This window comes from Eurosta solidaginis, chromosome 2 (genome assembly GCF_040869045.1).
Source record: "Eurosta solidaginis isolate ZX-2024a chromosome 2, ASM4086904v1, whole genome shotgun sequence".
In the NCBI taxonomy this organism is placed as follows: Eukaryota; Metazoa; Arthropoda; class Insecta; order Diptera; family Tephritidae; genus Eurosta; species Eurosta solidaginis.
In genome coordinates, this window is record NC_090320.1 from 181,710,982 (window position 1) to 181,727,428 (window position 16,447).

A 16,447-nucleotide genomic window follows, 5' to 3' on the forward strand; every position below is an offset into this window, starting at 1 on the left:
AAAACTCTAGAAGACTCTAACATGAAGATCCAACTCGATAAATGCCATTTTTTCAAGGACTCTGTAGAGTTCCTAGGATTCATTATTTCCTCAAGAGGAATTACAAAAAACCCCGCAAAGGTTGAAGCAATATCAAAAATACCTTACCCAAAAACCATTAAGCAACTTCGCTCATTCTTAGGCCTTTCCGGCTACTACCGCCGCTTCATTAAAGATTACGCCATGTTGGCTAAACCCCTAACGATACTCTTAAGAGGGGAAGAAGGGCGTATATCTAAAAGCAAATCAGTTAAAATAAATATCGAATTAAATGAAGAAGGAAAAGATGCTTTCGATAAAATAAAAAAATCCCTTATGTCTGACGATGTTATACTCGCATACCCCGACTTCAGCAAAGATTTCCATTTAACAACCGATGCCTCTAATTATGCGATTGGTGCAGTCCTTTCTCAGGATAAAAAACCTATCGCATTCATTTCAAGAACACTCAACAAAACAGAAGAAGCCTATGCTACAAACGAGAAAGAGTTTTTAGCTATAATATGGGCCCTAAACAATTTCAGGAACTATCTTTACGGCTCAGCAAAAGTAAAAATATTTACAGATCATCAACCCCTTACCCAGGCTCTTAGCAATAAAAACAACAACTCTGAAATGAAACGCTGGAAATCCATTTTAGAGGAATATAATCACGAACTCCACTTCAAACCTGGCACAACTAACGTTGTAGCTGACGCCCTTTCAAGAATGCCACCTGAACCAATTAATTCCTTATCCACAACTCAACATAGTGACGAGAGTTCATCGGATAATTTAATTCCTCACGTCGAAATCCCAATAAATGTTTTCAAAAATCAGCTATTTCTGAAAGTAGCTGAAACTTCAACGTACCAATTTAAAATAATATTTCCCACTTACCACAGGCACATTTTAGAGGAACCCGACTATAGCCCAGAAATTTTGATAGACCGCCTTAAAAGATACCTCAACCCCTCCGTAGTTAACTGTATTAAAACAGAAGAACGAATTATTGGAAAAATTCAGGAAATATACCCAATCCACTTTAGCAACTATAAGATCAGGTTTACACAACTGCAAGTCCAGGACGTGACAGACGAACAAGAACAGGAAGAAATCATAATCAAAACCCACAAAAGAGCTCACAGAAATTGTCGAGAAAATAAAATTCAAATTCTCGAAAATTTCTACTTCCCATCTATGACTACAAAAATTAAAAGAATAATTCAACAATGTTCAACCTGTAAAGAAAATAAATATGATAGACACCCCAGTAAACCAAAATTAGGAGAAACTCCCATACCTCAATTCCCAGGACAAATTTTGCACATCGACATTTACATGACCGACCGAAACATAGTCCTGACAGCAATAGACAAATTTTCAAAATATGCTCAAACCAAAATACTTAAATCCAGAGCAATAGAACACGTTAAGGAACCTCTCCGTGAAATACTTTTTCAATTTGGTGTACCCCAATATGTCATAATAGACAACGAAACATCCCTGAACTCAGCTTCCATAAGATTTTTAATGGAGGACACTTTAAACATACAAGTTTTCAAAACACCGCCTTATACCAGTTCCGTTAACGGTCAAGTGGAACGATTCCACTCGACCCTCACAGAAATAATGCGTTGCTTAAAAGCAGAACGCACCTTCTCTTCATTCGCCGAACTTCTCGACAACTCTGTCTACGAATATAATTATACAATTCACTCAACAACAAAAAAGAAACCAATAGAGGTGTTTTTCGGGAGAACAGTCTCTACTGACCCAAGCCAATTCGAAAGAGCGAGGGAAGAAAACATCTCCCAGTTAAGAAATAAACAGCTTAAAGATCTTTCTTATCATAATAAAACCCGGCATCCCATAAAGATTTTTCACCCAGGAGAAACCGTATATGTGAAATTCAATAAACGGTTAGGTACGAAAATTTCCCCCAAGTTTAGAAAAGAAGTAGTAAAGGAAGACAGAAACTCAACCATTTTAACAGAAACAGGAAAAGTAGTCCATAAAAGCAATATTAGAAATTAAAAATTTACCCTTTCATTTTCAGACTCCTGTTAATTTACTGTGCCACTGCGACAGTAGACATTTACGACTATACGAACTCGCAACTAGTGACGATTAATGACGGACTAGTAAAAATACAGAACGGTGCCTTTAGGCTTATACATATAATTGACCTCAACAAGTACGAACAATTTTTGACAGACATGTACAAATTTATTTCATCGGACATACCTAAGGATAACATCCTGTATCCCACCTTAATACACGAGCTAACCCAATCCCTCCAGATATTAGACACGATCAAACCAATTGAAAAGAAACAAAAGAAATCTATAAACATTTTAGGGACGGCATGGAAATGCATCGCCGGAAGCCCAGATCATGAAGATCTTGAAGTAATAACAAATAATCTTAACGAAATTAACAATAATAATAATAAACAAGTAATTATAAATGAACTTTTCAATGAAAAAATTAATAATATTACAAATATAGTAAATAATCTCTTTAATAACATAAGGAAAGATATTTATGTAGAAAACGAAACAATAACCAACTTGCAAAATAGAATAAGATTAATTAAGGAAGAATTGACGAATATTAAATACGCCATACAATGGGCGAAAAAAGACATATTGAATACACTATTGTTAAATAAAATTGAAATTGAAATTGCTATGGAAAAACTCGAATATGAGAAAATACCGTTTAAAAATGCGGAAGAGGCACTAGAGATTGCCAATATAAATGTTATTAATCAAAATATGAAAATTTTTTACTTGGTAAAAATACCACTAGTTATTAAAGAAAATTTTCAAAAAATTATTTTAAGACCTGTTGTAAAAGCAGACAACACTATAATTGATATAGAATTCGAAAAAATATTAAGAGGAAAAAAAGAAATTTACGGAATAAAAAAACTTTGCGATAGCTATAAGAAAATAGAAATTTGTAGACAGAATCATTTAGTTGACATAAGTAATAAAACTTGTATGCCTAGGATAATAAGTAGTCTTAATTCAACTTGAACTAAAAGCAACGGCCACCACATTCCCCAAATCGAAGAAATAAAATCGGGTATATTACTCCTTAATGGCTTTAAAGGACAGATATTCACAGACGGCGAGCTTAAGAATATATCAGGAACACAACTTATCAACTTTCATAATTCAACGCTGAAAATTAATAGTCAAACGTACATTAACTATGACATAGTACCATTTCCCGCTATCCCAGCAGTCTTGCAACCTGCACCAATCGAAAAGAATCGAATTGAGTTACTCTCCCTCAAGGCTCTAAAAGAGTTACACATAGAGAATATACACAGAATAAATCTTCTTAAAGTAGCAACTATATCCAACAGCTCACTTTCACTTGGAGCAGTTGTGACTACTTTAATCATCATAATAATTTTTTGCAAATTCTGGAAGAAGTCCAAAAACAAGATAGTAATTTCATCAAATCTTGACATTAACCAAATACCTGCACCAAGCATCACTCTAGGTAAGATCAAAGATTTTTCAAACGAGCAGCCCACATACATAAATTTTAATAACTTACCTTATTTTTGACAACGCTCGGGACGAACGTTTTTAAGAGGGGAAGTGTTAACATGGCATATGTTAACAATTGCTACAACAATAAATGATTAATAAGCAATAATAAATACAGGTAAAGCGGATATGCAACAATCGTTGCACAATATTTCACATAAAAGCTCAAGAAGCAATGTCAGCAAAATTAGCTTGAATTTATTTAGAGCGGAAGTTCAATACTTTCCCACAAAATTGCCAGACGCGACGTCAGCAAATTAAAGCTCCAATTCATTTAAACAGGAAGCCCAACATGCGCAACTAAAGTTGGCTAATTCGCGGAATAGCAAAACGCAGCAGCAACGCCAGCGGAGTCGGCCAATTAATTAAGCGTAGTTATAAGTTAATGATTTTTGTAAAGTTAGTTCTACTTTTGATGTGACTCAATAAAGGTCGTAAAGACCCTAAAAATATATTTTTTTGGAATTCTTAATAAAAGAATCCTTAACTTATATATATAAAAATCAAATTCTGTGTGTGTGTGTGTGCTCGCTTGGGAAACGTATTTTCAACACTTCAATCATCCCCAAATTTCGGCTAAAGGTTCCTTCGATCAAGGCGAAGGTTTTTCATATTTCGGAATTAAGAATTTTAAATAAAAATTTTTTTTGGCTATACGAACGAGCAATCTTAGCTCCCAAAAATGAGCATGTTGACAAAATCAATGATCGCATTCAAAACCAAATTCCTGGTGAAGTGACGAAATATAAATCGATCGACACAGTTACAGAAGAAGATCAAATTGTGAATTATCCAACTAATGCCCCTTTTACGCTTTACAGCTCAACTTAGTTGGGTTGCAATCAAAACAACTCAACTTTAAGACAACTCAACTCCTGTTTGGTATTACGAATTACAACTTATTTGAGTTGAAGTTGAATTGATATTGCCAACTTAAAAAGGTGATGATTTGACAGATAAATGAGCAGCTGACCAATTTGTGGCGGAAATTTAAGCATTTGCAAAAGTGATTTTTTTATTAATAGCAAAATGGATATCAATTAAATAATATTAAATTTATTTTATAACGACCAAAATTTTGGTGACAAAATTGACATGTCGCGAAAACGGAAAAAATTAGCATTATCACTCCAATCCCTTGGAACTACCGAGCACCAAGTCAGAAAACGTTTAAGTGCCAATGAATTTATTTTCCAGATTTGTACGTTATTTTCTGTTAAGTAAGGAAGAATATTGCTCGATGGACGGCTGTACCCCTATTTTAAAACTACACTCCTTGCTGACAGCAGCTTTCAAAAATGCTATAGAAATGATTTTACTTTTTGGACTGGACAACATCTACAGTTAATAAAGAGGTTTTAGATATTGAGGAGCATATTTGTGCGAAGTGGATTAAAACCCAAATCCAGAGCAAGGCGCTACAAAAACCGCATTTTACTCTAAAACAGGACTCCCAGGAGTAGCGGGTAGTATCAATGGGACTCACGTTCGCATAATTTCACCTATTTTGGCTGCATACGAACTAAGCCCTGCCTCGTCCAACTTTGGGACGTCGCTCCAGAAAGTCAAAAAGTTGTTCAATGTAATCCTCGGTTGAAAACTTGTTTTTTCTCTAAATGTGTACAAAATTGCTGATTATAAAGTTTGTTTAAATTAATTTAAAAGAGGTTTAATTACTCGCTTTCCATTTTTTTTAAATTTTCTTCCGGCAACGTTTTACAAGAAGGTGCCCCATCTAATTTTTTTCAAAAAGTATCAAAGGACACGTTCCGACATCCGTTTTAAGAATCCGAAAGCGGAAATTAAAAATTTTATTTCTATCGAAAGATATTTACAAAGACCCATAAAATGGCCCCGAGAGGGTGTGAAATATGAGGCCCGATCCATAGTTTTTTTGCACAGAACACCTTTCTGCGTTGGCGGCCTTCGGCCGCGATTTTTAAAAATAACCCTGGGTAGGTCCAACACCTGCATTAGTGTTTAATAAAAATATGGCAAAATACAACAACCACATGAAAATTTGAACCGAAATGATATGACAGAAATGAAATTTGTAATTTTTGCTTTCGGATTCTTAAAACGGAGATCGAAACATGTATTTTGATACCAACTTTAAAAATTTTTCTTAAAAATTAGGTAGTGAACCGTTTTGTAAAACGTTACATTTTTTCAAAACAACTGCAAAATTGTATGAGACAACTGCTATTAATCAGTTGCCAGATTTTGATGTCTTTGACAAATACACCAACACAAGGTTGTAAACGGTGGTAATGCGACAAAAAGTTGTTAGCCCAAGCAACTTCAACCGACTGTCTTTGACAGGTTGAGTTGTAATCTGTAATACCAAATTGCAAACTTTCAACTGAAACAGAGTTGAGTTGTAAACGGTAATAGGGGCATGAATTTCTAAACTCTTTAGAACCACCTGGAATGCCTGCGCATATATTAACTTTGAAAATTGGCTCACCAAGCATGCTTCTTCGGAATTTAGACCCACCAAAATTGTGCAATGGAACCAGACTTTGCGTTAAGAAATTAATGCCGAATGTAATCGAAGCAACAATCATCAGCGGTAAAAGCAAAGGTGAAGATGTGCTAATACCGCGGATCCCAATGATTCCTACAGATCTGCCATTAAATTTTACGCGCTTACAGTTTCCTGTAATTACAATCAACAAACCTCAAGGACAATCGCTTACTGTTGCAGGATTAAATTTAGATAGTCCGTGCTTTTCCTATGGCCAGCTATATGTTGCTTGCTCTAGAGTTGGAACGCCAAAAAATTTGTTTATTTTTGCACCGAACGAAAAAACCAAAAATATTGTGTACCCACATGCATTACAATAAACGAAAATTTCACCAAATATGCGTACAAAATTCAGTTCAATTTACAGAACAATAAACCAAATTATCAACAAACAAAACCGAAAAAATAACGCAACATTCATTCAATCTCGGGCGTTACAACGTACGCCGGGTAAAGCTAGGATGATATAAGTGTCACCTTTGTCCATGCGTAAGAGAAGGACGGACTTTGAAACAATTTTGAGATGAATGGAACTGTCTCATATATTCTTGGACCATTTTGGGAATACTTCGGCACAGTATCCTGAACATTAAAGGATTAAATCGGAACGAATTGGGAATAATTTCAGAATCGCTTGCGGATTTTTTTGGTATCAGGTATCAAGGTGACACTTAGCTTCATATTAGTTGATATGCACGCGCATTCCCCCGAGGTGTCCATTGAAGGATCAGGTATGTCCGTGTTTTAGGGAAAATATATTAAGTCCATATTTTAAGGGAAAAAATTACAAGTCCAGCTTTTACTGCCGTTTTTACTGCACTTATACGGATATTTTTATAAGTTTCGCTTTTATTCACTTTAAAAAATATATATACACTTTTTATTGCCGGTATGTCTTACATTACTATGGAGCATCATATAAAAAGCAAGACTCAACCTCACGGTGTCAAACACGGATCTAGTTGCATGATCAATGGCCCAGCTTTTGGCCTCAGTACTTCGTAGCCGTATTATTGGTTTCAAATTAGTTTGTAATCGGATGTTTCGACCACAATGTCTTACCTTGGAACGATACCCAAGCTCTTGCAATTTTAAGGATAGTTGCATCCGCTTGGAAGGCAACTCCACCTTGAATTCCTTTACTATTCTATTCCAAGTACAAATATTAGCTGTAACATGTTTTAATGCTAGAGCTCAGTAGACATATGATACAATTCCTCAATTTTAATGTGAACTAGAGATATACGCCACCGATAAATTCTGCCGCCGCCGCCGATGTTTGTCGTTTTTCGCACGCCGCCGCGTATGTCAAAAATATCAGCGCGGCGGGGGCGTTCGACGCGTTACTATATTTTCTACTCATTCAAGAATGTCTAGGCCATTTATTGTTCATGTCGAAAATTGGTCCGATATGGTTGAAAGGGGTATCAACGGATGCGCATCACTGCCAGTTATAAGAATCAAATTTAGCTCTTTTAACCCATTCAAAAGTTATTTAAAAACAAGTAAAGGTGTCTAAGTTCGGGTGTAACCGAACATTATGTACTCAGCGTGAGCTTCAATTGTACATTTCATTTCAGATAAATTACTTTTCTACATAACACATGGCACCGCTCGTTTAAAAGAAAAATGTCTCCCCATTTCCTCTTACAGTAAAACTTGATAAGTGAAATATCATTGATTCAAAACAATTTTTGCTAAGTTATAGCATATTATTCTAGTCTACGACCCTTTTTAATTTGTTTTATATCTAAGCTGCCGTAGTCTTTAACCGATCCCGTCCATTTTTACTATAAATATTTTCTGCTATAAGGAAAATATGTGTACAGAATTTCATTACGATGTGTTAATTTTTCTTCCAGTTATGGCTCCCGAAACATAGAAAATTGCTTAGTCATAAAAGGGGCGGTGCCACACCCATTTTCAAAAATTTTAATGTTTTACAATTTAATGTTATAATTCAATTTAGAAAGTAAAATTCTATTGACACAAAGCTCTTTTTCGCTAAGATATAGCTTATTATTTTCGTCTACGACCCTTTCAAAAATCTTTTATTTAAAAGTGGGCGTGGTCTTTAACCGATCGCGTCCATTTTTCCTAGAAATATTTCCTGCCATAGGAAAAAGTTGTGTACCCATTTTTATTACGATCCGTTAATTTTTCTTCGAGTTATGGCCCCCGAAACATAGAAAATTGCTAAGTCATAAAAGGGGCGGTGACACGCCCATTTTTTTTAAATTTGAAGTTTTTCCTATTTACTGTTATAAATCCACTTGGGAAATGAAATACCACTGATATAAAGCTCTGTTTTGCAAAGATATAGCTTATTTTATTCGTCCACGACCCTTTTTAAAATCTTTTATATAAAAGTGGGCGTGGTCCTTAACCGATTTCGTTAATTTTTCTTCAAATCATTACTTATAGTAAAGGCAACCTCTTGCAAAATTGATTTTATCATAAGTGGGCGGTGCCACACCCATTTTATCAAGAGTCTCAATATCAGCCCACATGTCAAATTTCAACATTCTAGGTGTATTATTTACTAAATTATCAGGTTTTTGTGTTTTCAAAAATTTTATATATATAAAAAGTGGGCGTGGCTATCATCCGATTTCGCTCATTTTCAATACCAATCTATTCTGGGATAAGCTAGTGTACCAAATTTGGTGAAGATATCTCAATATTTACTCAAGTTATCGTGCAAACGGACGGACGAACATCAAATTTTTTTTCGATACTGATGATTTTGATATATGGAAGTCTATATCTATCTCGATTCCTTTATACATGTATAACCAACCTTTATCCAATCAAAGTTAATATACTCTGTGTGCAAAGCACGCTGAGTATAAAAACAGTCGCTTTCAATGCCAGGTTGACACGGAAATTGCATCACCCAATTCACCAAGTTATTAAAACAAAGCACTAAAAGAAGCGTTGTATAAAAAATTTAAATGCTCACTTTGCATAATTTTTTTAAAAATCAATAAGGAACAATGAATTCAAATAAGATGACCCAAGTCGAGCATGTTTTCAAATTGTCCTTAAGTTGTTAAAAAAAATAATAATAAGCGAAATCAGTGATGCACAATCCTTTAGTAGGTTCCAGGGGTTTAAACACTCCTTTGAAATGATTCTCACCTCATTCTTAAGTTGAAGATATATGTACGAGATGTATGAGAAGGGTTTGAAAAATCACTTGCCCTTACGATTTTCACACTTCATCATTCAATACCCAAATCTCTTGGTTTGACACTTCTTAAAGTTGGCGGCCATGTCCCCAACTAACCCAATGGAGTGAATCACATTGTTTATAGCCTACCAACCAAGTTTAAATATAACCGACGCGTTACGACCCCTGTTACATATGTGAATACGTACGCACATGTATTTGCCAGGTGAGGCTTTGTCCTTCTCAAGAACACTCAAATTGGTGAAGCAAAAGCTTTCCCAAGACACTCGAACAAATGACCGGGTGTCCTATTACCCTAACGTAGTGGACAGTCGAACTAGGCTGAAAACTGTAGCTACTGGGTTATTTATAATAAATTCTTGTAACAAAAGGCATGAAAACAACAGTTTGGACTGAGCCTAACATTAACATCTTTCAACTTAAAATCGGTCGACTTTCATTCTTAAATATCGTTTGGTTTAGTGAAGACTATTGAAATCAATGTTTCGAGCACAAACGTCTGCACATTTTGGTCTACAGGGTCTTGTAAAATTTATTATGTGGGATTATACTATTTTCACCTATAAGTTACGAAATAATATCCGAATTGTTACTCCTTAATGTTTTAAGGTATTTCTCTAGTAGTGCTCGGCAGCATAACTAAATAAATGTAAGGCGCGATAACCTCCGCAGAGATTTCAGGCCAATTTGCGTCGTTCTCTTAATTTTTAATTTTTCTTACAAATTGGCGGGACGGGACCTACTTGTTTTATGCCGACTCCGAACGGCATCTGCTTTGCCCGGCTCTTGAACCCATGGTTTCGGTATGGAAGGCGGAGTACGCTACCATCATACACCCTCGGAAGCATAGCGCGACAAAAAAATCAGTTAGAAAGTCTTCGGTATTACACCTAGAGCTTCCAGTAAAGTGACGACGAAGGTATGAGCTCGAAGTCGCAATCCTATAGCTTTTGTGCTGGCATGTGGTTAGCGGGCCAGAGGCGTGGTAGTGACTGGTGGTGGACAGGATTACTACTCTTCGCACATAGGGAATTATAGCTCTTAAAACAGCCTAAAAAACTAGAGGCGCCCTTTACCGGGATCAGCAATAGGTCAGCGTTGGTGTTAATCGTTAAAACTGTGCCACGAGAGCCATGAGTATTAAAGGGCCATTAATAGCAATCGTAAGTCGCCTCTGTGCGTGACCAGCAAGGGGCCACAAATGATTTAAAGAAATCGTGTCAACAACGAGTATTAGGAGTTAACACAGAACATCTCCTTCGGTGAAACTACTCTTTGTACGAGACATACAGACAAAATGTGACCATTTTAAGTACTTAAACTTTTCTCGGCAGACGCAGCAGTACCAGTCCTTAGACCGGGGTTTCCTAAATATTATTTTTTAAATAGAAAAATCAAGCTTTTTAAAGTAAGAACACCGGCGTAAGCCGGCGCGCCACACACGCCGCCACCGCCGGTATATAATAGTGCCTACGCCGACGATAGAGTTATCGGTGTAAACCTCTAAAGTGAACAACCTGTTCTAGGCACCAGGATAAACCTGCATCATGATTGAAATGTCCATTTGCTGTAAATAACTATTTCGACGTCATCTTTAAAAGATACATACATCTACATTAATCGCAGGTACTGATCACATTAACTCTACATCAGATGCCTTCGGTCAGCATAGCAGTTGCAAACATTTCAAAAAGAAGGATGAGCACAAACCCACTCTTACAATTATTAATTGTTATCCACAAACGATAGGCACTTTATTTGACCCTCCTCCGAAGAATCTTTGCAATATTTATGCTTAGGTTAGAATAAGTAAAGAGGCAGTTTACCCTTGTGGGCGGGCCAAGAGTAAATTATATGCCAACTTTCCAAGGAAAAATACTGCATTACTCCCAAGAAAATGTTTTTTTTCTGATACGGGGGCTGAAGTGACCGCATTACGCGGAAGATGCTATATTTCCAACTCCAGCGAAGAAGAGACTGCAAAGTTTTATTGTCAACTTCCCCGGAAGTGGATTCATCGCATTAAGGAAAAATCCGAAGACAACCGCCGAAGTGCGATATGAAACCACAACCCTTGCGAGTCCTCAAAGCACGAACTAAGGCCTGAACGCAAGCATATACGATACATTGTACAGTTTTAAACGAACGTGAATAGGGCCGCGCAGGTGATACACCACGTCTTCACTGCTCTCTTTTGATTAAACAGGACTGGTTAGCATTGTTTATAAGCGTAACTAATAAAATGACGTCCATTTGCTACGTTTTTAAGCGTCACCAATAAGATGACGGTAATCGGCTTCATGGTACTATGATCGCCTTTTACGATAAGTATACGTACCACAGGCAAATTCTACAGCCCCTAACCCGCAGAAGGATTCCGTTAGCCATTAAACGAAATTGATACTTTTCGTCAGCTGCAAAGTGAAATCCATCCTTGCGTCAGGCACAAAATGAAATTTCTACTTTTCGTCACACGTAAATAAAGCTAGTTTTCATCAGACACTAAAATTCCAGTGCTTGCTTTCATATGGTACGTCCATTTGAGCAGTTTTGAAGTTAATACTATTTGTATTGATTTATCATTCATATATTTATCACTCTTAGCTTTCAAATTAAATTTAATCATTCATTTATTATAGAACAAAGCCGTTTACATTTATTGCTTTCCAATCCATCCAGCTCTGGATCACGATCAAATCTCATAAGAACGATCCGGATCAGTCCTGTGAAATTTGGCACCACTCAACTACTGTGTACACATAATAGGCTGCCTGTTATTTTAAAATTTTTTTCCCCAAATTGCAAAATAAAATTTTACTTAACAACAAAATTATCAAATTTATAACTAGTATTATAAGTTCTTTAAACCATGCCATAAATGCGATATAGTTTCCATTTAAATAGTATGGGATTTTGCACTTAAAAAAAGCTATAGCACTAATTTTTAAGAAAAAGGTGTCAATTAAAACACGTCCAAAAATGTCGGAAATGGTTTTGACCTAAATAACAATCGTCCCAAGGCTGATATTAAAAGTTTTACTTCTGCCAGGAGCTTTGTGCCTAAAGCAATTGCACATCATGTTGTGGTTCTTGTATATTTCATATTTTGTTGTAGATACGTAATTAAAAAATTTATAGTTTTTCTATCATGATTTAAAATGAATATATTATGTAAAATTGTATGGCCTAAATAATTTGTTTTTAGACTTACGCCCCGAATCTGAGCGTTACCGGTAAAATAGTACCCAGAACATTATGTAACCGAATATCGTTACCAGTTCTTTTATCCTGGCCCAAGTGGTAACGCTGTCATTACCGAAAAACTCACCAGTGTCTGTGGAGAAATTTGAAAGGTAGTTTTCTTCGCTTTCACGGTTGCCACTTTGGTCCATTTGGACCAAAAATGGTCCCTTCCGTCCCCATTTGCTCCGCTGGTCCCTTTTCTTCAATTTGGTCCATTTTAGGCAGTAGCCACGATTAGTACTTTTCTTTCTTTTTCACTCAGGCAAAACTTCACAATATTGCCCAAAAATTCGCCAAACTTTCGTCAGCCCCCATATAATTTTGAATTTACTTCAATGGAACTCTCACCATAAAAAATTGCTCAGTCAATAAAATGTATCAGAACAATAACATTTCACCTAGGATATAATTTATGCCAGGCATTAAAAAGATTCGAGTGAAAGTGAATATGAAAATGAATCTTAAAACGAGTGAATTTAAATTTGGTGTTCTGAAAAACAAATGTTTCGTTCATTTTAGAGCTCGTTTTAAATTCACCCTTAAAATGAACTTAGCATTTGACAGTTGTCAATTGATAAAGAAAAAATAATACATTTTAGGGAAAAATAAAACTTAAAATAAAAAATGAGTGCTATAACAACGCTTTCGTTTATTATTTTGGAAAATGAGAGAAATGGAGAAGAAGCTCTTCATAGAAATATACTCCGTGACCACTCAAATCCATTAGATGTGCCGGAATCTGCGTAATACTATGTTCAAACAGAAAAATAAATTGAGGAAATTTCGATTTGAATTGAGTGCTGTTCATGCAACTCGATATAGCTTACACAATAGTAATTTGATAGCTGGTTGGCTCATCTCTACAGCAAGAACATACCTTTGTTCAGACTGTCAAAATAAACACGCACATTATTAGGCGAATGAAATGGAATGAAAACATAAAACTATGAAATTTTTGTGTGTTGTAAGAAAATGTGTTCAATGTTTTGGTTTCATTTTGAGTTTGCCATCTTCTTTTGAAAATCCCTACTCCAGTGAAATGAAAGACATAAAATCAGCTGATGAGATGAGCCAACCATATAGTTCAGCCATGCGTAACTGACGTTTAAATATACTCAATAAACACACTTTACAATGTTGCATTTGCAGTTTGAAACAATTTATTACGCAATTTTTTTTAAATTGGCAATTTATTATTACAATTTATTATATGACAAATTGCGTAATAAATTGCCCAAATAGTATAAATTGCCAATTTGGTGTGTGTTTGAACCTAGTATAAGTTTGTAGGGCATGCGGTGTATTCTGCTTTTTACATAGTGATTCTCATTATAGTTTCGTGTCCAGCTATCGTGTTAGCAACGAAGCATTCATTATGCTCTTAAATATTGCTGCGCCACATATAAAGCACACTTCGCTTCCAACGACACTGCAAATGGCTGCAACATTGCGATTTTTAGCCGAAGGTGGCTTCCAAAAAGCTGTGGGTAAGGATAGCTACATCGCTATGGGGCGAAGCACGGTATCAAAGGTGTTAAAAGAAGTGCTGCGTATTTTGAAAAAATATTTGTGTCCCCGGTGGATTAAGTTGCGAATGACAGAAAGCGAACTGACTCAATCGAAGCAACATTTTCAGCAACACTTTGGGATTCCTGGAGTAATTGGCTGCATAGACGGGACGCACATACAAATAACTAAACCTAATAAAGATCACAGCATATTTTATAACCGTAAGGGTTATTTTAGCATGAATGCAATGATTGTGAGTATACAAATATAAAATCTAAAAATAAAAAATAATTTAAATAAGTAAATTATTACAGATATGTGATTACAATATGGTTATTAGAAGTGTTGATGGTCGTCACCCTGGGTCAAGTCACGATGCTTTGATATGGAGTGTAAGTAAAATGCTTAATGACTCCTTCCAACGCCGTTATGAGAATGGAGAACGTGGTTCTTGGCTTTTGGGTGATGCCGGATATCCACTTCAGCCATTTCTGCTAACACCGTTCAGAAATCCACAAGCTAACACAGCAGAGCATACGTTTAACCAAAAACATTGTTCAGGACGCAATATAGTTGAAAGAACTATAGGGGTGTTAAAAAGCCGATTTAGATGTTTAGCTCGTACTCTTCAATACCAACCGGAAAAGGTTGTACAAATAATTAATGTTTTTGTGCTTTACACAACATTTGTATACACTACAAAGTCCAGGAAATCGTAGATGTTGACATAGAAAATCAGGAAGATACTCTTGCCGAAGAAATATTTAACGATTCTATACTTTATGACGAAGCTGCATTAATTAGAGAAAACATAGCCAGTCACCTTCATAGAAATTCGTGAAAGTAGAAAACACAAAGCAAATACTTTAATTATTATATTAAAATCACATTTCAGGTACACAAAATTAATCACATTTCAGGTGTCAGTTAATAAATTAAAATTTGATACTTCATTACATAAATTACAAACTAAGAATCTAATTATTGTTTCCGCTTTTGTTATATTTTAAATGTATTTTAAGTTCAGTCAGTTCATTTTCCTTTTGTTTCAGCTCATTTTCCGTTTGCCGCTGTCTTTCCATTTCAAGATGGTGTCTCTTTCTTTCGGCATTGCCTTCACGTATAGCAGTCGTCGTTGCCTTTACTGCTTCACAGAGAGTTTCAACTGCTCCGCTCACATACACAGTTGCCTCAATACATCCTTTTAAACCATTTACAATGTTTTTCATATGTTTTGTTTGCTCGTCAATGTTGGCCTTAAGGCAATCAGTTGCAGAAGGATCAGACCTTCGCGAGCGAGATAATGCAGCAGCTCTACTTGTAGATGGCTGGTCATAATCACTTGATGAATCTGAAGGTGTCTCGCTTTCTGCAGCCCCGTAGTCTTTTGTGTTTGGAACACCTTTCACAGAAGTAATCAAGTTACATAAACGGGCAATTGCATCTTCTGTTGGGGTTAGTACATATTTGTTGTATGGTCCACCTCCAGTTGCCCTAGCTTCTTTGCTATTATGAACGAGTTTCCTTTTTATAAAGGCTTTCCAATCTATCCAAACCTGCCAATTGTACAAATTTAAATAAGTATAAGAAAATACACAAATTATACAGAAAAAATTTAATTTTGCACCTTTTTCCAGCCAGAAATATCCTTATGAGGTGGGCCATGCTCGTTCAATTCCACTACCACCTCCGCCCATAGTGCATCCACTTTCAACTTGTCACCTTTAATGAAACCCTTTGCAATATGTGGGTGCTTCTCCATAAATTGCAGTAAAACTGTTTCTTGGCGTACATTTTTATGCTTACCCCTAAAGTATTCAACGTCAATTTATTAAATTGGCGTGTGTTTATTGCGATTTAACTTACATGTTTTCTCTTGCCAAATTCACCAATTCAAATTGAAGCGAATGCTAACCGAATGTTATCTTGTGAATTCGTTTTCTAGAACATGCCAAATCACAGGGCGTTCATTTTGAAAAAAAATGTGAAAATAAAACAGTGGAAGTGAAACACAGAACACCGTTAGTCGAATTCAAAATGATTTTGCTTGATATTCACTCGAAAGTGAATTACAGAACCTGCCTGATTGTCGTTAATTGTTGATGAAATAACCGACTAATCAAAAAGAACTCTTGTTTTAAAATAATATTAATAACGGTTATACAACACTATGTAAAATATATGAAAATAAAAATTGTTTCTCGCCTAGTGTAGCTTATAGCGAGCACTCTGCCGTGAGCCTAATACTGTTTTCACACAGAAACTTAATGATCTCATTTCACCTGCCAATGAAATCGTAAATTTTTTGCTTTCACACAGAAGTAACTGCTCGATTAGTATGAAGGATGAGACAGACAATCATGGCGGAACGATACAAGGTGGGAGCAT

General features: G+C 35.9%; 1 protein-coding gene across 1 annotated transcript; it reads left to right on the top strand.

The window, feature by feature from the left end:
- Positions 1-4,513: 4,513 nt before the first annotated feature.
- On the top strand, positions 4,514-14,990 carry LOC137241772 (putative nuclease HARBI1). Its single transcript, XM_067769183.1, has 5 exons — positions 4,514-4,528; positions 13,150-13,293; positions 13,886-14,312; positions 14,374-14,451; positions 14,955-14,990. Exons 2-5 carry the CDS (start codon positions 13,175-13,177, stop codon positions 14,988-14,990), a joined length of 660 nt encoding a protein of 219 aa, XP_067625284.1. The 5' UTR covers positions 4,514-4,528; positions 13,150-13,174.
- Positions 14,991-16,447: the final 1,457 nt, after the last annotated feature.

What these genes read in the sequence shown, in the direction of transcription:
- LOC137241772 (XM_067769183.1), top strand. Translation starts at nt 13,175, where the DNA reads ATGAGTGCTATAACAACGCTTTCGTTTATTATTTTGGAAAATGAGAGA. An exon ending in TTAGCATGAATGCAATGATT is followed by an intron (nt 14,313 to 14,373) that starts GTGAGTATACAA and finishes AAATTATTACAG; the next exon opens with ATATGTGATTACAATATGGT. An exon ending in ACGATGCTTTGATATGGAGT is followed by an intron (nt 14,452 to 14,954) that starts GTAAGTAAAATG and finishes ATCACATTTCAG; the next exon opens with GTACACAAAATTAATCACAT.